This window comes from Lycium barbarum, chromosome 6 (assembly GCF_019175385.1).
Source record: "Lycium barbarum isolate Lr01 chromosome 6, ASM1917538v2, whole genome shotgun sequence".
Taxonomy (NCBI): Eukaryota; Viridiplantae; Streptophyta; class Magnoliopsida; order Solanales; family Solanaceae; genus Lycium; species Lycium barbarum.
The window spans coordinates 132,175,145-132,196,656 of NC_083342.1; the positions used below are offsets into that span (position 1 = coordinate 132,175,145).

A 21,512-nucleotide genomic window follows, 5' to 3' on the forward strand; every position below is an offset into this window, starting at 1 on the left:
GAAATTATCTCAAAAGGTCTTTGCAAATTTAGCGAAAACTAGAGCACAATAGAAGAAAAGCATTTATACGTGTGATACTAATTTAATTGGAAAAAAGCATTAGTCATGTACATTTACTAATTTATTTGGTTTGTATAGGGAGAAAATTGATTTTTTTTTTTTTTGTCAACATACAAAAGTATTGTTTGGTGGAGAAAAAAAATCAAAGTTAGCCAACGAATCCTTGGTTTGGTGATTACCAAATCCAAGGTAGAGGGTGTTGGGTTGTTGACCAAGAAGTCTCAAATTCATTTTGTATGGAAGTGTAAGTTTATGTTTCCAAGTTATTGTTTCTTTAGTAATGTTTGTTATTCATCTTGCACCACTCGGTGTTGTGTAATCTCCTTACAACAAGGGTAGGGCAGAATATTTGTTTGATTTTTGGAATATTTTTATTTAAGAAAAAATGTCAAACCTTTTTTAACAAACGAAATAAGAAATGAATTTGGTTTTGCATATGGAGATAGTATCTAAGTATCCTGAAAAAAGAGTTCTTACCGCAGTTCTTACCGCAGAAGGAAAAGTTGTTACAGCTGTAAACATAATTGTGATTGTACAACATATGCCTTTTGTAGAAGTTACACATGGAAATTTACAGAATAAATGAATTACACGAATACTTTCAAAGAAAGATAATAATACAAAATCATGGATTCACTATTTACAGATGTCCATGATTTGTGTACACTATATGTATATAAAGTACAAAAGCATATATGAACAAACTGCTAGCAAAAAACTAACACAATGTACAGATAACTCTTCCTCTTTAAGTTGGTAAAAGGAACTTCACCTATCAAAGACCGTTAGAGGGGAACATCCTCTGTTTGGAGTCACCATCACCATGTACAGATAATTCACTCCTCTTTAAGTTAGTAAAAGAACTTCACCGATCAAAGATCGTTAGAGGGGAGCATCCTCTGTTTGGAGGATGTCCATTTTCATCTGTTCTTAGAGGGGAAGATTGTGGCATGAGCTCAGACAATCGGATTCGTTCATTAGTCATTTTGTTCTGGTAAAAGGGAGATTACTTGTTAGTGACTTGGTGTCGTCAGTTTAATACAATCAGTATTTTGAGGTTTTTGATGAAGAATGATTAAAATATTTGTTACCTTAAATTTGGCATCCTGTAGTTCTCTTTCCAGTGAAGTCAATCTATTTTTGAGCTGCTCAAGTGCTTCTTCAGCTGCTGAGATCCCAATCTCGGATGTTGGTTTTGTTATTCCAGCAGCCTACAGAATATATTCCAAATGATTAAAGAAATATAAAAAAAAACCAATGCCAAAGAACTGGAGACTACAACATTTTCTATGATATTTTGAAGTAAATAAAACATGAAGTTTCCTTACCTTTAGCACAGTAGCGCACAAACCAAGTAACTTCTGCGCCAATTGCAGCCTTTCCTCTTCCTTTTCCTGTTGGATAAATTCCCAAGTGTTTAAGTCCTAGAGACACAAAGAAATAATCTTCTCTCTGTCCTAACATAATCACGTCCCAAGTCACACTGCGAAATTCCTCCTAGAAACATTAAATGATTAACAACTAAAGAAATACTAACCTTCAACTTGTTCTCCAGTGTTTGCTCCTTATCAAAATTAATGTAGGGGCTTCTTCCATTACTTTGACGGAAGTGAGTCAGTTCTTCCCTGACTCTCGAAAGAATTGATTCAGTTTTCCGCAGCTTAACAATAAGGTCATCATTCTGATTTTTCAGTACATTGTTCTCTTCCTGTGACAAAGACATAGAAGCCATGGTGGGGATTAGTGCTATAGCAAAAAATACAACTAACATTTTTATGATGTTGATCTTCAGAGTCTGGAAAGGCTGAAGCATAATAAAAGATGGTACCTACCTTAATTTTAGCATGATGATGGATGCGCTGTTGAAGGTTTTGCTGACCAGACAACTTCTTTATATCTGCTTCAAGTTCGATGACCTTCTTCTTATGATTTACATTCTCCATCTGAGAAAATGTCCAGAGGATAAGTGATTTTTTATATAAACCTCCTGATGTGTGATAGAAAAAAGTTAATAAAATTTCTAACCTTTATCATTTCATTTTCAGTTGTAAGCAAGTGATCCCGCTGGCGCAGTTTTTCTAGTCCAATCTGTGCAGCCACCATCTCTGCTTGTTTTCTCTCGATTTCCTCAATCCATCTAATTATCAATAAGGCAAATGAGAAATGCAACAACAGTAAGATGACTCTCAAAATCTAAGTGACAATTAGTACCCTTTCCGCTCCTCTATAAACTCATTTAGCTGTTGCCTCAGCTTAAGAATCTCTTGCTCCTGCAAGCAAGCAATCAGTTAATAATATTAGATAAGTCCAGACTACATGTTGATGGTGTCATTATCCTTACTAAGTTTACCTTGAACTGACCATCAACATTAAGGTGTCGAGCCTTCTCCATCAACATTTGGAATTGCTGATTATCCAGTAGAGTCTGGTGGGTAACCCACATAAGCAAAAAAAAAACAAAGGTGAAATAGTCAGGGCATACTAGAGAACTGGAAAAAGGAAATGACCTTTGTTTTTAACATTCTCTAGCGAAAGATTATAGGTTTATTAAAAATTACCGCATAGTTATTCATGTCCAATTTCAAACCCAATAGATCACGTATTACATCATGGGTCATGCTTTCAGCAGCAGCTAATTTTGAGTTCAGCATGAATATCTGTAATGAGTGTATAATCACAATTGAGTAAAGGATGTTTTACAAAAATAAGTCACATTGTTTTAGGATGTAAAATACCTCTTTTTGTCTACTAGTAGCTAGAGCCTCAAGTTCTTGGATACGATATCTTTCTGCACTATGCTCCTCATCCTTCTCAGACATCAACTGCTGAACCAGGCCTATGCCCATGCATTTGAAAGGGGAACCAGAACCCCTAGGCTTTGAAGAATTTTTCTCCAATTTGCTTGATGATAAAGTTGGAGCTTGGGAGGCATGGGGATCCATCTTGAATTTCTCTGCCAATGCTTCCAATGCCTTAAACTGTTTTAATATTAGGTTAAAATCACAGGTTAGCAACCAACCCCAACTCTATCACTATCATCAGAAGGAATGAGGAATTACCTTTTCCTTATACTCGCAAGCCTGTGCCTCAGCATGCAAATTTAGTTCTGATATATGAGCCTTGAAGTGGGCTATCTGTTAAAGAAAATGAAATAAAGATAATGTAACAATACTGAAATTGAATGCCAACTAGCTTTCTGAAGCTTAAAGAACAAAAAGTTGTAGTAAGGATATAGAGGACCAACTCACTTCAGCGTCTCTAGAGATGATTTCTTCCTCAAGAAGTTGTATGCGCTGACAGGCTTCTTGAAGACTCTTTTCTTTTTCCTCTTGATGCCTGTATACACAGATGTCAAAACATTTAGAAACCTAAACGGGTCCTATTTTTGAGAATTCTTGTTGCATGATATAGTTGTTAGAAACCTTTTCATATCAGCATCACTGCCTTCTACATTGTTCATTTGTTGCTTGATAGCCTGAAGTTCCAGTTCAAGCTCCTCTCTTTGTAAACGCTGCCGCTCAGCCTCTCCTCTGACAAATTTAACCTACAAAAGTGGGAAATCATGTTATTAAATGATAAATAAATAGATAAATACATTAACTTTGCAAGAATGAGTACCTCGTTTTCTAGTACATTCACTGTGCACTCTAGTTCCTCAACAGACCTCTCTAACAATATAACCTCCTCTTCTTTCTCTTCAGCCTGGAGTTTTGCGATCTCGGCCACCTGACATGAATAGATAACTGTTGTAAGAAAGGGGGAGTGTGGAAAAGAAAGAAAAAGGAAACATTGTAGATCAATAACTAAAGAAAGTGCTTTAAAACACGACTTCACCTCTTTTGCTTCAATGGCAATTGCTTCACTTTCCTTCGCAAGAGTTTGTGCCATCTTCAGCTCCCTTTTCAATGTGAGAATTTCTCCGTGGAGGTCTTCCCTCTCACTAGTAACATCATTCAGATTTCTCTTCAAGCATTCAATTGAATTGCTCATTTCGCTAACAATATCACCAAAGTTGGTGATTTCTATCTCTAAGTTCTCACAGATTTGCCTTTTCTCCAACAATTCCTCCTCGATGGTACATTTTTCTTCCATGATGTCCTTGGCAGTGGCAGCCAGCTCCGAGTTTTCGCTTGAAAGCAATTCTATGTCCTTGCACTTTTCCGCGATATCTGACTCCAAAACAGCTATCTTAATTATCTTTTCCTGCAACTGAACTTCAAGCGCTTGACCTTTACAAACAGCTTCATCAAGCTCATTTTCCAAAGAATTTATAGAAGCCATCAAATCATCAATTTCATCTTTTTGATCCTTGTGGTTGGATGCCGATTCTTGTAACATTCTAAGGTCAAACAGCATTCCTTTGATGATGTCATCCTTCCGAACTAACTCAGTTTGCAGGGAAGCACTCTGTGATAAAATCTCTTCTGCTAAATTCTCCAATGACTCAAACTCTTCAAAAAACTTGGATGCCCTCCCAACTTCTCCATATATGTTCTGTAAAATGGCATCTAACTCAGCACTTTTATTTTGAAACCCATAAAGTGCTTTACTTGCAGTGCTGTTTACTTTGAGCACCATATCAAAAGCGTCATTGTTACCCTTCTCGCGAGATCTGAGTTGGATTCTCAAGGAAGTATTCTCTGCTGCCAAAGCATTGATTCTCTCAATCTCTACTTTCTTGACCTCCAACTCTTGGATAAGTTGGCAACGTTCTCCTTTTAACTCTGTTATTTCATGCTGCAGTTCTTCAATCTCCTTTCCAAGACAATTCTCTTTCTTAATTTCTGCTTCTTTCATTTCCATATCATTCTGGAGTCTACATGATGCTGCTTCCAGCAAGCAAGTTTTGTTCTGCAACATCTGGTTTTGTTGGTCAAGGACAACAATGCGACTTGAAGAACTTTCAAGGGCTGAGTCCTTCTTTTGTAATTCTTCAAACAACTTCTCATTTTTAGAGCTAAGTTCCTGGACCTGGGTTTTCAGAACAGTCTTTGCTTCCATCAATTCTCCAAGTTCACGCTCCAACGACTCGTTCAAACAAGAAACTTCCTTCAGTGAGCAAGCATCTTGTTCAAGGGCACTTTTTCTAGACTGTACTTCGGCAATCTTTGAATTCATTACATTAAGTTCAGCCAACAAATTCTGCTGCTTCCTTCCTGCTTCTGCAACTTCCTCATGTAGGATAGAAACTTCAACCTCCTTGTCAAGTAAGATGGATGCAGTTAATGCAACATCCAGATTGTCAAAAATGATTTCTCTCTTCAAACTTTCAGCAACTTCATAAAAATGCTTATTTTTTCTCTCCAGCTCAGATATTAATATGGTCCTCTCTTCTAACGCAGATAACAAAATTAATGACTCAAAATCTTTTGCAGAAAATTCCATTGTCAAACTATCTTCATGAGATTTCAAGGCTTCCTCTTTGTCCTTCAGCACCCTTTCTTGATCTATAAGAGATGCCAAGACAGCCTTGTTGCTGAGATCTATCTCTTTTATTAACTCAACAAACTCAGATCCCATTTGCTCTGACCTTGCTAACATTGTCTCTTCCTGGAACTGCAGGTCCAATATTTTATTCTCAAAAGAGCCAAGTTTGGAGGTGAAATCCCCTGCATCAGACTCTTTCCGTAGTACACGATCAAAGTTGTTTTTAATGTCGGCCAATAATTTCCCCTTCAGAGTTCTGCACATTTCAAGCTCTCTCTGTGCTTTGAAGTTCTGCTCCTTCAGCTTAGATATTAATGAACTTGATTCACTTAGCCCATGATTGAGTAGCCCATTTTCTACATTCAATCCAGCTGCAGCTTCTAAGAAAATGCCCATGTGACAAAGATGCAAGACAGACAGAGCACAGTCCTTGACAATAATATCAGACCAGATCTCCTCAAGCCATGACCTCATGCACTTAGTTGATTCATGAAGTTGAGACTTTATGATAAGGAGATCAGACATTACAGACTTGAGCTCATCCATGGATGTAGTCGCTGCCTGTGAAACTATATCCTCTAGCTCCAACACCAGCCTCTGCATCATTGCTAGATCTGACTCAAACTCACTCTCCAGTCTTTTGTAATGCACATCCTTTAGATCATTAACCGACTGCAAGCTTTGATTTTCATTAACTAGGATGTCTCTCTGTTCGGTTAAGCTGGTCTTCTTCTTCTTAAGCTTTTTTTTGTCAAGCTTTAAGGATTCATTTGCTATCATCAGCTCATTTATCATGATGTCTGCTTCTTTCATGGTGTCTTGAACCTCTTCAAATTTGGCTAGAATGCAGGAAGCTTCCGTAGCTTTCTGTGCCGCCACTGCCTTAGCATCACAAAGTTCAGCTTCAAGTAGCTGCAGACAAGGATACCGAGAGAGCAGATCAGACTGGGTTGTTGATTCTATCATACTTAATTTAGTGGTTAGGAACTTTTCCTTTACATTAAATTCTATGCTTATATTTTACGATGCCTCACTTAATCCATCATGATCATTGTTATCAAGGATTATACAGTGATGAAATTGTAATAAACAGTCAAAAAGAAGTATTTCAACATTGCAAGTCATGAGCGGTAATATATGATGTGCTTTCTAGTGATATGGGCTTACCATTTTTTGCTCATACCAGGAGCTGGAGGACTCCTTCACAGCACCTTCTATTTTCTGCAACTTATTGTCTACTAACTCCACTTTAAGTTCAAGTTCCTGTTCAAACTTGTCCATGTAGGTCTGTAGAGAAGTTGCTGCGGCCAGAAAATCTCCAATGGTCTCTTTACTCTTTTGCTCAGATGACCACAGTACTTCTTTCTCAACGCGTAATCCGGCCATCTCAGCTTGCACTCCTTTTAAGCATTCTAGAGAAGATTCCATTTCTTTCCTTAGTAGAATAATTGTAGCATCTCTGTCCTTATCCTGCCAATTCGTTTGAAAAGTTTTATGCTTGCTGACTGATCCAAAAATGCATGACTCTAGGTGCTGGCTGTGTTGTCGTGTCACAGTACCTGTCTGCAACAATATGTTAAAGTTGTATTACATAATAATGCATACATCACGAAGAGCCTACCATGCCACTTAAGTAGCAGATAGACTATAAGATATAAGTTACTTTCAAACATAAAGGCACATAACTTACCCATGTTTCAAACTTGTCATCAGTAGAAACAGAAGCATGAGTTTCATTGCTAATGACTTTTCCATGACTTCCACTTCTTTCCACACACTCACTGAGGTGCGAACGTACTGTTGAAACACCTGCTTGCAGCTCTGTAAGTTTCTCAATCGTTTTCAACATATCATTTTCTTCAAGCTTTTGTCTAAGAGTATGTAGCTCCATTCTAAGAGACTCATTTTGACTCTCTGCAGTGGCAACTACTGAAGCCTGACCACAGAGAATAGCATCCTTTTGTCTGCTTGTTTCTAGAGATTCCATAAGCTGCATTTCCTTCTGGTTTAAAGCATCATTATAGTTGGAATTCTGTTCCGACAACCAGTTAACCACCAAGAACGCGACTGTTGCATTGACCGATGCCTTTCTGAGTTGATCCTCCCCATGCTTAATCTTGTTCTCAAGTTTTGAGATGACATGTTCCTTTGAGCTCAACTGGGATGTCAGAGAAAATATTTCAGCATCCTTTTCACGGCAATCTAGCTGGTGAGCCTCCGTCATAACTAAAGCTGCCCCTCTAAGAGATCTCAACATGGACTCCATATCATTTCTTCTATTGAGAGCATTCTCCAGACTCTGGTTGAGTTCTTCAATAAGTAACTCCTTTTCAAAGATGTATTTTGTCATTCTGCCAAATTGTTCAGATATCCTACTTCTCTTATCTGGAAATGTACTGGAAATTAAATCCAGTTGCTCACAGGCATCTTTGAGAGCCTCATGCCCCCCACTTACAATAGCTTCAATCTCGTTGTTTACCAGCTCCCATTCTTCAGACATATTTATTAACTCTTTTTCTTTGTCATCTACATCTTCAACAAGTTTTCGATTTTCTTCTGTCATTAAAGACAATTTTTCCTCCAAGTTTTTAACCTCAGTTTCCAGCTCAGTTAACCTGTTCCTGCTCTCCCCCTCTTTCAAGCTGCTATTGCTGACTTCCTGCTGAAGAAGAAGGAGTTCTTCCTGCAAGCATACAATCACTTCAGCAGTTTCTGCCTCAGCCTGCCTACTTATTTCATCCATCGCTTCCTCATTTGACCCTTGAAAGTCACAGTCACTTTGGTAACGCTGATTCAACATTTTGGCCTTCTCAAGGGAATCATGCATCTTTTTAAGCTTAGCTTGCAAAGGAGAATCATCACTTTCCAAAAGCTTTGAAAATGAGAGATCTCGCGATTCTTGACGAAACATTTGCTCCTTCAAGGAAGTGATTTCAAGCTGCTGTTTTTGCACTACTTCAGCATAATGGCTGTTACTGTTTCTTAGATCATCTACCTCAGCGATTGCTAAGAGATGTTGGGATTCAAGAGCTTCAATAATGGATTTGGCCTCCCCAAGTTCTGCTTGAACATCTTCACATTTCTTGTTCACCAACAGAAGCTGTTCTTTTGATGACTCTAGGTCTTGCATCATGGATTGAGCACTTTGCTCCAATTCATTGCGATGCAACCTTTCTTCTTGAACTATAACTTTCAGAATGTCCAACTCAAGTTGCAAATTCATAATTTCCTCTATGTGCTTCATCGTTTCTTCTTTCCTCGGATCTTCCTTCTCTTTCTCATCAGAAGTTTTTGATTTGCTATTAAGAGCCAGAGCTTCTGATATTGACTCCTGAAAAGTTATGGGTATAGTCATCACATCAAGAACATGATTAAAGTGTACAAAATTATGCAGTGGGATCTTATACAAACAAGCAATATGCATAGTCCAGAATCATCAGAAAACAGTAGGAACTCGGGCTGATTATGCTCTAATATCTTGCATTTGATTTGGCAACTTATGTCAATGGCTTTAATAGCTGAACATTACGTTACCCAAATTTTTTTGAGTCTTGAGCTACTTCACGACTCAAGTTTGTTCTGTTATTTCGTGGCATTACTTTGTACTAGAATATAATCATCTCGGATTCATTACCAAGTCAGGCAAAGCGTTAGTTAATACAAATGTCTGGATCAACTTTCTGAATCATGATAAAGGTGTCGTGTTCTCCCTTATCATTCTCCCTCTTCTCTTATTTTCAGTTATATAAAGACAGAAACATGCTTGTTCAGAAGGAGAATTACCTTTATGACTTCAACCCGACCATTATTATCATTGTCAGCAGAACTGATGCTCTTTAATGAACGTCGTAGTTCATCTATTTCCCTGAGGAGGATTGATAGCAAGTTAGAGGAAACTAACAACCGGAGCAGTTTGAGTTTCAACATGTTAAACGTCAGGAAAGCTGTAGAAGCTCAGTTGGAACAAGACAACACAGATGCGTTACCAAAACTAAGGTGCTAAAAAGGGTCGCTAACCTGCTGAGTTTTTCATTTTTGTCCAAGCAACAGTTTAGGTTAGTCCGGCATTCCTCCAACTCATGTAAAGTCTTTTTTAACTGAAACATGAAAATACATATAAGAGACCAAATTTGTTCAATTTCTTCAAGTTGTGGGGTCATCAGAGACCAACCTCTAAATGTAGTGTAGTTTGCTCGCCGCAGACATGAATAGACTCCTGCAGCATGCAAAAGATGCTTGAACATAAGCAAGTTTGAATTTGAATCTTTAAAGCAGTTGAAAGAGGAGAGAACACACCGTACAAGCTGTTGTTGTACATTACCTGAGATGGAATATTCATGTTCAAATGGTTGTGCTGCTTCAAGTTCCCATCAACATTGGTAAGTAGCTGTAAATACATACATCGTCTTTTACCATTGTAGCCTCAAACAAGTCAAAGAACTACAAAAGACAAAAGGCACAGAATATACCTGATCCCGCAAGTTAGAAACCTCAGCTAACAGAATATCTCTCTCTCCTTCTTCGTAAAAATCTTGATATCTACAAGCCCAACAGAAAGAAAAATTGTTGAAAAATAAAAAAGCAACGATCTTCAATATTTAGGCTATTGCAAATGTATGAACACTCTACCTCCGCAGTTCTTCTAAAAGCCTAATGTTTTCACATGCGAATCGAGTTACTTCTGGATTTCTATCAACCTTAGCATGAAGCAACTGAATTTCTTCAGTAAGTGCTTTGTTTTCCTCCAATAAATAACTATCTGCTGGTATTTTTCCATTGACAAGGGACTCCATCCTTTGAATTCTCTCTTCTCTGAACTTGAGCCTCATCTTGGTGCACCTATTATCTTCCTCCCTCTGACGAACCTAAGAGACAAGCATGATAACCGTGTATGAAAATTAGTATCTTATTGCAATACCTATTGCAAATGTCAAACTAAAACAAAGAAATGGGAAGGAAAACAAGAAAGTGTGAAGTGGGTCACCAGACGGTTAAGCTGCTCAATTTCAGCTTCAAGTTGTTTCATAGAAGTTTCAGCCATCTGCTCTCTCCTTAAAGAACCAGCTAGTGTGGTCTCTAGTGATTTGAACTGAAAATAACAAAATAAAAGCGAGAAGAATCATTGCACAACAGAGTAGATAAGCCCTTGGATGAAGAAACTGAGATCTGATTCATTAGCCATGAAGATGCAAGAAAGTAAGAACACCAGATCTCTTGGATGAAGAAACGTGAGGTCTGATTTAACCATGAATATGCAAGAATGTAAGAACACCAGATAGAGATGCAATAATCAGAGGGAACCAAGCTGGGACAAGCAATGAAGCAGAGTCTGCTGCTGTTAAGATACTATGAGAAGTAACTATTGTAATGAACTTTTGAATAAAAATCAGAAAAGAAAAAAACATTGTTTTAAGAGGTAGGCTGAGAACATGAAGTCATATATTCAGCACACAGATAGAGTTCCTTTCTTCCTGCTCTCGTACTTATCAATTGATCTCAATCGAACTAGTCCAAATCAGTGGGTGTTCGTTATATGAATTCTCTAGTCCATTCCGCTTTAGTCAAGTACACTGCATACTGATATGTACACTTCATACTGACATTGACTGAGAACATGAAGTCATATATTCAGCACACAGATAGAGTTCCTTTTTTCCTGCTCTCGTGCTTATCAATTGATCTCAATCGAATTAGTCCAAATCAGTGGGTGTTGGTTATATGAATTCTCTAGTCCATTCCGCTTTAGTCAAGTACACTGCATACTGATATAGTGATATGTACACTTCATACTGACATTGACTCATTGAGTAAACTTGCCTTTTCACATAGAATTAGGAGTTCTCTGACAACACTTATCCTACACACCACAGGTTAACTAGTTTAATCCTAACTAGTTGGTATCGCTTAGATGGAATCTTTACTCCAATTGTGAGCAACTTTCCTCGATGCTTTTTAGGTACAGCTCATCCTGTTTTATCACCTTCAATCATTATACAGTCACACCCATGAACTGATATATCTAAGATGTCTATGATGGACATGAAAAAATCATCCCAAGCTACCTCCCATTTTCTCCTCCATGTGTGGTAGTTGCACCCTTTTCAGATACGATCATTTCTACTCTTATCTAATTTTGTATGACAGCATATTTATATAAAAATATGCGTTTTACGACAGTCATCTTTACTACAATATAATATCGCTCGTTCAACGCTATGTAACTTATTTATCTTGTTAGATATCCTTCTACCACGTAACACATAGTAACATTCTTCTATTCAGTCATCTGTTCTATTTATATATGTTACATCTTCATGTGTCATTGCTATTCTCCTAGAATACTTCTGAGTTGTATGTATTTAGGCACTAAATCTCATTATCTTAATTCACATTCGCACCTCTAGTCTCACTATTGTCTAATTTAAATCTGTCGTTAATTGAATAACCTGTTTATGTTGTGGTAACACTTTGTGTTTTCTTTTCTGATAACCATGGTGTCCGTAACATCTTGTACACATCTCGACTAATTCCACGGTTTACCTGCTAGCTCGCACCAGCACAGGTACCGGGTGACTCTGTCCACCAAGGCTTGGACAAATGGGAAGAAATCATCTAGTGTCTTTGCCTGCTGATGAACCTAAAACCGTGTGGTTTTCAACCTACTTCATTGACCTCCCTTGAGTGTGTATGTTGTGGTAACACAATCAAGCAACTTTAGACCATGGTAAATCAAAATGTAAAATGAAATTGAATTAAACATAGTTGTACTCTTCAGTCTTTGTACATCTGAAGGTGGCGTAGCGCCATCTGGAATGATAACTTGAAAGCTTATTGAAAGTGTTGAGTCATACTGTTGACTTGCAAACTTTCTTCGTGAAAGAAAAAGAAATTATGTGAGATGACAAGCATTGAAAAAAGCAGCCTAAAAACAACATGATGTACCTGTTTAGAGGATAACCTTACGATGCCCTTGGCATCCTTTGTGATCAAACTACCATGCTGATCTGTCTCAAGTGCCTTTTCATCATAACTGCTGTCATCTTCCAGTCTAGAGTCTCCTGAAATAATTGTTTGACCAAATGACAAAGCTCTAGATACATTCTGACGTTTCAGAGATGAAAGCTCCTCCTGTTTCAAAAATTCCACCAATCTTTTCCATCAGGTTTAAGTTCACGCGAACTTCTGCATTGCATAGTAAATATTTAAGAAGAGGTTTTCCACCTTTAGAAGTCTTATCTCATGTTTAAGAGCAGTGACATCTGCTGAAGAATCTTCATTGACCACAGCCTTCATATTGAAAAGGAGAAAAGGAACAAAGTTAAAATATTGAGGCTGAATGTGGGTTCACCATTTTGTCATCAGCTAAGTTATATGCTTACATTGTTCTGAATAAGTTTTGCCCTCTGAGCAAACTTTAACGTATTCAGTGTTTCAGCTGCACAGCTGCGGAGAGAAAAATCAGCATATGGTCCAGTAATTTTTCTCCAAAACTAGTCAGCATAAGATTAGGAAAGGCTAAAATAACACCAACCAGATTGAAGGGCTAACGTTGGATATAATCATTGTTTTTGAGTTTCCACCCAGTGAATCCTGCATTTTAATACCGTAAGAAGGACGTTGATATACTCGAAGTTTAAAACTAAGGTGTAGAAAATGTGATATAAAGTTCACCTGAAGTAGAAATGTCAATTTCGAATCCCTATAAGGAACATGCCTTGGCCTCCCATTGGCCACATCCACCAGAACCATTATTACATGACTGCAGAAGGAAATGCTCTGTCAAGTGAATGAAAAAGACCAGGAGATGGAGCAAGAGCTATCAGGGAAAATCATCAAGGGAAAAATACCCTAGAGTTGATAAAGATCTGTTGATGCTTGCAGCTTCCTTCAAACGTTCGCCCTCAGCACCAGAAGATTTTTGCCTGTAATAGGTAATGTGGCCACGTACATGATGTGTCTGAAATTTTTGTACCTTTTTCTTTCCTTAGTAAAACATAGTGTATTTACTTCTATCCATCTGAGAATTACCTTTCTGAACCGGCAAGGTCAACAAGATTAAGCCTTGAAAAACGGAAGTTATCAGTAGAGTTCTTTTCCCACCTACTCTCAATTATACAGGTAAAGACACTGTGGGAGCGACTGCTCTCTCTGTTCATGTGTGTTGCTGCAACTCTCCTGTTTAAAGAGCCCTGAACCAGAAGTTAAATCAAATTCATGAGAATATTTTTTATGCCACTTGCAAAACTTGCATCATGTGTGTTCTACGAAAGAGTAAGATATTATTGAAGAAACTCAATATCTACAGATATTGTCACCTGAGTCAAGAGCTTAAGAATGTCACCCACAGTTTGGACTTCATATTCGGACAGATTTTCAACATACACGCCTTTCGTGATATCCTCTCGCAACTATAAGAGAAAAAAATACGAATGTGAGCAACAGCAGTAAGTTGTATCTTATCTTTAGGTCAAGTCAGATACGGGATAAACAAACTACCATTAAATTTGTGGATGAAGGATCAAGGAGATCGGTGATTTGTTCATTGTAAATCTCCAGAAAAGAACATTTGCAGCTGTATTGTAGTCTCTCATCCCTTCGACTTTCCTCTTCCTGAAAAATAAAGATCAAAAGTGGTGTCACCTACAATTCCTAAATTAGAAGTTGTATTAGGTAAAAGTACCAAAATATTCTACTTACTGCTCTGATCCTTGCAAACAAGAATTCAAATATACGTGGTGTCATTCCTCGGTTGGGACTCGGCCTGATTTCCAATTCTTCAATCTCACCAAGCATTGTATGTGTCTTCCCACTACCAGTCTGCAAGAAGATGTGATATCTGAATGCGCTACTAATTTTGAGTTAAACTTGTGATTAAAAACTTTAATTAGAAAAAGAATCAAGAATAGGTGTCACTGCTTTGAGAAATAGAGAGATATATGGACAAGAATCATAAATACACAGTGTTCAGTTGCCTTAGCGTCCTAACATTTGCAGATTATTTCAAAAAGAGTTGCATTTAGAGTAAGGATGATGATCTAGACTTTAGACACCTCAGGGAATGCTTTTTTTTTTTTTTTTTTAATGGGTTATAGGGGTTGGTGGATATCTCAACATTCAATTGATCAAGTAACTTGATGAATACAAATCACATCCTGATTCCCTAGAACTACAAAAATATCTACATCAGTTTGCAGAGAAAAATCCTCACCGAGTTTTAAATAGACAATGAAAACTTAATGGACCCTTTCCACCACTAAACAATAAGGCTTTTCCCATCCATAAACTTTGTTTAAGCATGTGGAGTAACAACTTTTAACGTTAGTCGTGTCTCACCTGTCCATATGCAAAGATGGAGCTATTATATCCAGATAAAGAGTTCTCCACCATTGGTAAACCAACCATTCTAAAAAGTGTTTCCTGCACAATAGTATATTCAGTATCTTGTAGCACCACCCATAGTCCAACCAGAAAAGACCATATCCTTCCAAGTTATCTTTAACTACACGGACCTGGTTGATTGTTTCACATGCCACGTGATCAAATGTGAACCGAGTTTCAGGCTGCCCAATCCAAGTGATGCATTGTGCACTTTCCTGCTTCAAGCACCTATTGTATCCTTGAGTACTTCTCTCCATGCTGTTGAGAGGACGCACTCGTATCAAAACCTGTAGTAATTCAATGCAGTTAGGTACTTGATCACCAAATGATATGTTAACAGAGAATTCATGCAGTTTAGTACTTAATCACGAAATGAAAGTCCGCGTACCTGTACATTGTGCTCCATCCAGAAAGATGGATTTTCCTTGAGTTCAAAATGTGGAACTTCAGCTGTATCAACAACAGTCGATGAATTAGCACTGCTTGGAATTCCCCTATACAATGATGCATAATTGGCCACCCGGGCAGCTCCACTCGCTAAATTCCTTGAACCACTAGCTAAAGAAAATGCAGGATTTGGAGGCTTAGTTACACTTTTACATGGTGTGTTTTGATTAGAATGGCTCTCCGAATAGTTAGAATTCGCCCTCCCTATCGTCCTAGTGGACCGAGGAGTAGTGTTGGCCGATACTGTCCTCGGTTGACCTGCATCCATCTTTCCTTCATCCCCTACTTCAACAGAATTCGAGCTGGAATCAGCTTTCGGCCCCCACCCATATCGACTTTTTTGATGACCTACGGGTTTTTCTGGAGTTTTAGTGATATCGGAATATCTACGTTTAGAAGGGGTCTTATCAACTTTAGTAACCCTAACACTCCCTTGTTGATCTACTCCACCTTTCAAACTCCTGGTGGTGGTTTCTTGAATTGTGTTTAAAGGAGGCCTTGTTGAGTCTGTACTAGTTGGAGGACCCATCGAATCCCTCGGATTCACTGGTACATTCTCAATTTCCTCTGGTTGGGTATTCTTACCACTGTTCCGGCGCAAGAATTTGAAGTCCCTCAACATTCTGTAGCAACAAAAATATTTACAATAAATTGTATTACTCAAAAACAACAATGACAACAAAAACCACAACAACAACATTACCCAATGTAACCCCAGGGTAAGATATACGCAAACCTTACCACTACCTTTTTTGGGTAGAGAGGTTGTTTCCCATAGACCCTCGACTCGAAAGGAAAGAAAAGAATTTGAAGCAAAGGTATCAAGTAAAATATGATAGCATAATAGCAAGATACAAGGCAAATGAAACATAATACATATTGAAGAAAAGAAACTACGCGATTATAACAATAACTACTACACTTGGATCCCAAACTAGTTGGATCTTCTTTGTGAATCCTGAATATCACGAAAACCGTAATTTGTGAAAGAATGTGGAGTTAGTACCTGAAAGAACTGTTGAAGAATAGAATACCAAGTCCTCGATATGTTGAAATTGTTAGTCCCTTTCTTGGTTTATTTCAGCTAAATTTGGAAATCAAGAATCTTGATTTTAAATAATTCAAATCTTGAAGTGGCAATTCATTCTCGAGTAGAGAACTCTCTCCTCTCTCTCTCTCTCTCTCTCTCTCTCTCTCTCTCTCTCTCTCTCTAGTTGTCTGAAAGTAAAGACTGTTGAGTTCTTGAATTCAAGATTTTCAAATATGAATCTGTTGGGGACAGAGATGGACGGTTATGATTTAATCGGGTTTTTGAAATGGCGCTTTGGGGTTTGAAATAGGAAAGGGTTTATTACGGAATATTGAAGGAATAGGAGGGGGAGATTTTGAAAAATCATACTCCTACTAATGATTCCTAACGGCTACAATTTAAAAATTGTTATAGAGCGGTGGGCCTCCTTTTTTTCAAATTTATTCTTTCTTTTGCCCTTGTTGTTTCCTTTATTACCTTTGTTCCACACTTTTTTTGGGCTTTTACTCTACCAAGAATGATTGGGGTGCCAAGATTAACCATGGTTCTACTGCTAATTTGAATGGTGCTTTGAATAAAAGGGATGAAATTGGCAAATGGGTACTTTTCCTATTGCAATCAAGTTTTAGTCCCGATTAAAAAACTATTTAGGGTCTGTTTGGAAAGTCATCTGGTAATTGGAATACCCTTACACAGCCTAGTAATTGCGCAGTATAGTGAAAAGATCTCTTAGACCACTTACAAATTGAATAAAAGAAAATTACTTTTTTCCAGATCTCCTATGTGTAAAAATGAAAATCTCTCGTAAAAAGGACATAAAACCAAAAACGTCAAAAAAAAAATTAACATAATACTCCTATGTCAAATTCCCACATAATATAAAATAGATAAACTTACATAAATAACTACCTTATTATCCCCATTCGTAGCTACGTTTTCGCTTTATTTGACTGTACATATTCAATTGTATCTGATGTCACATGTATTTGACACTCAGGCCAAAAGTACTGTGGTTGGCTGGGTTTGAACCTGCGCGTGCAAGGGTAGAGCCACACCTAATAACCACTCCAGCCACAGAAGCTTGATATATTTTGGTATAGCTACAAATGGTAATTTACAAAATCACTGTAGCTACTAAATATAAATAAATTAAAAGATAGTTATTATCAATAATTACCTCTTAGAAGTAGCTATGCGCTATTATCAATAATTACCTCTTAGAAGTAGCTATGTCAAGTACTTATTCCTATAAAATAAGTTTCAACATAATTTAAGTAAATATAATTCAAAAGAAATTAAAAAAAAAAACATATTAAATTTATGACTTATTCAACTACAAAATTCTACTTTAAGGACATCAATCATTATATATGTCAAGTTTGTTAGTGACTCATTATTTCTAATATTATGAGGTGTAATTTCAAAAATTAGAATAATAACATAGTTACGCTAAATGAAGAAAATAAAACAAATAAGAATAAATAAATAAATAAATAAGAGTAATTACATAGAATCAAAAGAATTAAAAGGTTAGGAAATGAAAGATGAATAATATAAAAAAGGTATTTTAAAAATTAAAAAAAATTACAGAAATAAAAATATTATAAAGAAATAAATTAAAATAAAACACAAAATGAAAGGAATTAAAAAGTAACCTTGTGATTACACAGTGTAATTACCATCAATACTCAACTCCCCTCCCTTTTGAGAATTGAAGAGTGTAACTACACCCCTTCAATTACACCCAATTCCATGCTGACCAAGTAATTCTTTTCTTTTTTTTACGCGGATTGCCCTTCAAAGGCAATGGTCTTTAATTTTTGCCCCTCAAATTGCTGGTCTTTAATTTTTACCCTCCGCCTAATACCCCGGGCTTCGGCGTTCGAATTCCGAGTCAGTCAAAAAAATTCGCAAGACAGAGTTTTGTAGCAAAATTAAGTCTATTCAGGTAAAAGTTAGGCCTTAAGGTAGAGGTTTGCAAAATTATAACTAAGTAAAAAAAAATAAAAAATTGAAGGCAAAACTCTGCTTTAAGTAGAGCTTGCAGACAAACTCTGCCTTAAGGGAGAGTTCGAAACTCTGTCTAAAGGTAGAGTTTTGTAGGCAAACTCCCTTCAGATTTTTTTTTAAAATTTTTTTAACTGAGCGGGATTCGAACCCGGAACACAAGAGTTTTAGGCGAAGGGCAAAAATTAAATATCAGCAATTTGAGGGGAAAAAATTAAAGACCACCCTCGAATAAGTGCAAATTGTCTCAAGTAATTACTTGGCCAAACAAACATATCAAACTGTATAATTACACACAAATCTAATTTCTAGTGGCTTCCAAATAGGTTCTCAGTGACTAACCACTCTTTAATGCAGAAAAAAATATTTAAATAGTACTCTTATCTTAAATACGGAGAACCTCGGCCTAGTACACTAGAATTCAAATTTTTTACAAGTGAACTCTATCACATTATGCTGGATTTCGAACTTTTCTCTACAGTGAAACTCCAGCGCAGTATGCTTAGGTCCCACCCAATCTTTTAAAAATATTTTTTGCTACTCCATTCGTTTCAATTTGTTTATCTATCTTTTCTTTTGCTAATATCCTTTTTTTCTTTAGCAACTCTTTAATTCAACTTTTTACGTGACATGTTTAAGACAACAAAATTAAAAAATATTTTTTTACATTAAACATACATTGAGTTTAAGACCGCAAGATTCAAAAATCTTCTTTATTTTTTTAAACTTCGTACCAAGTCAAAACCAGACAAACAAATTGAAACTGAGAGAATACAATATTTATAGTGAGGCTCGACGTTCGAACTCCATGATACAATTATGGTAGAAGTTGAAATTCTAAGATATTGTCCTTGAGTTCAAAAGATATACCATAATATGAAATTATCTTGAAAGAGATTTTTTCACAAATGGGACTTCTTTTGAACTCCAAGACACATTAGTTTTTACTTTTCATTTTTATTTTCTGTAAATAATGGAATAGGTGAATTAAATATAATGATAGATTTGCAAAATCGTTTAGTTTGTGAACAAGTTATGCTAGAATTATAATGCAGGGGATTAAATAATAACCGAAATTTAATGGATACACTTTTATTGATAAATATTTGGTTCGTTAAAAAAGGAATATACGAGTTTGATATAAAATTCATATTTGGTGTACACTTAAATAAAGTTGGATAAACGTTTAACTCCAATTTTAAAAGAACTTAGGAAGAAGAGATTTTGAGAACAGGAAAAGTGTCTTTTCGTTATTTTATCCCAAAGTTAATAATCTCAGGATTAGAGCCGTCAAAATGGGCTTGGCTCGTGGGGCCAGCCAAACTCAGTCTGCTACTTGGGTAGGATTTGGTAGGCTCGGCCCAAGTTAGCCCGTTGACCCGATGGCTTGACCGAGGCTCAGCTTGGGCGGGCTCGTGGGCCAAAGTAATTTAAATCCAATTTATTATTCAAAGAAAAAGTGAAAAAGAAAAGGAAATACTAAAAAGAGCGTAATAAGCTGATTCTTTGACCAAAATAAGTTATTATTTCAGCCAATTCACCAAAATAATACATTTTTTTGAAAATTTACAAAACTAGAATAAACGTATTTCACAGTAACGTATTAGACATTATTTTATTCAAAAAACTCAACGGGCAAAAAAGTTAAAGGTTAACGGTGTTAAAGGGTAATTCGTTACTGTGAGTAACGTTTTATGGTTAATACGTTACTGTGAGTAACGACTCTAAAGAATACAAAATCTGACATTGATTGATCTTAAAGTCGTAACTCAGAGTTACAACTTCAGGCTAAAACGTAATTGACAGTAACGTTTCTACAGAATCCAGGCACGAGCAGTTAAATCTTGCAAAGAATTCATCAAATTAGGAACCCTTCTGATTGATGTAATTATAAAACTTTACCGACAATAGGGATTACCCTTAAAAAAGAAAGTATCGATTAGCCTTACAAAAAGATACTGATTAGCCTTGAAAAAATTAATTAGGATTAAAAAAATATTGATTAGCCTTATAAAAAAAAGTATTGATTAGCTAAATAAAGTAGCAGTTTTTCAATTTCAAAACAACACCAGCAGTGGGAAATTATATGAGCAGAAGTTGGTTAATTCTCCCTTTCAACATTTTCTTATACATTTTAAAGTGCAGGATGGTTAAGACCCAAAAGAAATTAAAGATACAATGTCTTAAGTTTACAACAATAACTACTAGTAATTAATGCTTATATATCACAGTCTTTTCATATATGAAAATTAAGAAGCAACCATCTTTCATATCTACCGCTTAACGAAAAATACTCCATCTTCTAGAAGCAAAACAACAGCTAAATTTGGTCTCTTAATTCACTTCTCTGGAACTAAATTTGTATAAAGCAAAACGGCAGCTAAGAATGGTTTCCATCAAGTTGTAGACTAAGAGGCCTTAGTGAATCATACATACTCCATAAAATAAAGCACTCAAATCAGCTAGGATAAAATAAAGAACTCAAATCAGTGGAACATTAAAACCATTAATTAACCATAAAACGTTACTCACAGTAACGTATTAACTATAAAATGTTACTCACAGTAACGAATTACCCTTTAACACCATTAACCTTTAACTTTTTTGCCCGTTGAATTTTTTGAATAAAATAATGCATAATACGTTACTGCGGAATACGTTTATTCTACTTCTGTAAATTTTCAAAAGAATATATTATTTTGGTCAATTGGCTGAAATAATGGCTTACTTTGGTAAAAAATTCTAATAAGCTTAAGTCATAAGTGTTGTGTGTTGACTAATATTGCCAACCCTAGATATTCTTTTGTTGTACAATTCCAAGTTCCCAACAACACCATCAGCAGCCAGACAAACCACCAATTCGTCATCACCTAGCGCGTATCCATCCCCTATTAGCAATTATTATTGGCAATGTCAATAGATTGGCATACTTTTCGGTTTGAACTTTATGCTCTTAAACTTTTTATGCCCTTTCGTATAATCATATGTTAAAAATGTTAACGGATTGTGATACTTTTAGGTTTGAATTTAGATTGAGAATAAATTTTCTTATAAAAATAGATTGAAAAAAATGAAGGACTAGCCCATCCAGCACGCGGCCCTTTAAGGACAAAATAACCCATCTACCCGAAATTATTATCCTGTAACAATTTTGAGTTTACTT

The 21,512-nt window shown here is 36.4% G+C and overlaps 1 protein-coding gene across 1 annotated transcript; it reads right to left on the bottom strand.

Annotated features, from left to right (window-relative positions):
• Nucleotides 1-519: 519 nt before the first annotated feature.
• Nucleotides 520-16,551, bottom strand: LOC132599085 (kinesin-like protein KIN-12D). The gene is made up of 38 exons (XM_060312310.1): nt 16,319-16,551; nt 15,254-15,935; nt 14,997-15,152; nt 14,821-14,904; nt 14,185-14,304; nt 13,984-14,097; nt 13,803-13,895; nt 13,516-13,676; nt 13,335-13,409; nt 13,159-13,246; nt 13,019-13,077; nt 12,867-12,930; nt 12,709-12,774; nt 12,430-12,615; nt 10,472-10,576; nt 10,117-10,352; nt 9,957-10,026; nt 9,809-9,874; nt 9,659-9,703; nt 9,505-9,584; nt 9,271-9,352; nt 7,178-8,818; nt 6,655-7,050; nt 3,895-6,399; nt 3,679-3,786; nt 3,483-3,604; nt 3,309-3,396; nt 3,120-3,194; nt 2,796-3,038; nt 2,619-2,717; nt 2,411-2,485; nt 2,272-2,330; nt 2,086-2,197; nt 1,893-2,003; nt 1,598-1,768; nt 1,389-1,454; nt 1,152-1,271; nt 520-1,051 (listed from the first exon to the last, which is right to left on the bottom strand). The coding sequence occupies exons 2-38, from the start codon at nt 15,932-15,934 to the stop codon at nt 926-928; spliced, it is 8,748 nt and encodes a 2,915-aa protein (XP_060168293.1). The 5' UTR covers nt 15,935; nt 16,319-16,551; the 3' UTR covers nt 520-925.
• Between the last annotated feature and the right edge of the window lie 4,961 nt (nt 16,552-21,512).

What these genes read in the sequence shown, in the direction of transcription:
- LOC132599085 (XM_060312310.1), bottom strand. Translation starts at nt 15,934, where the DNA reads ATGTTGAGGGACTTCAAATTCTTGCGCCGGAACAGTGGTAAGAATACC. An exon ending in CTACTAGTAGACAAAAAGAG is followed by an intron (nt 2,718 to 2,795) that starts GTATTTTACATC and finishes CACTCATTACAG; the next exon opens with ATATTCATGCTGAACTCAAA. An exon ending in ATGTTGATGGTCAGTTCAAG is followed by an intron (nt 2,331 to 2,410) that starts GTAAACTTAGTA and finishes GCTTGCTTGCAG; the next exon opens with GAGCAAGAGATTCTTAAGCT.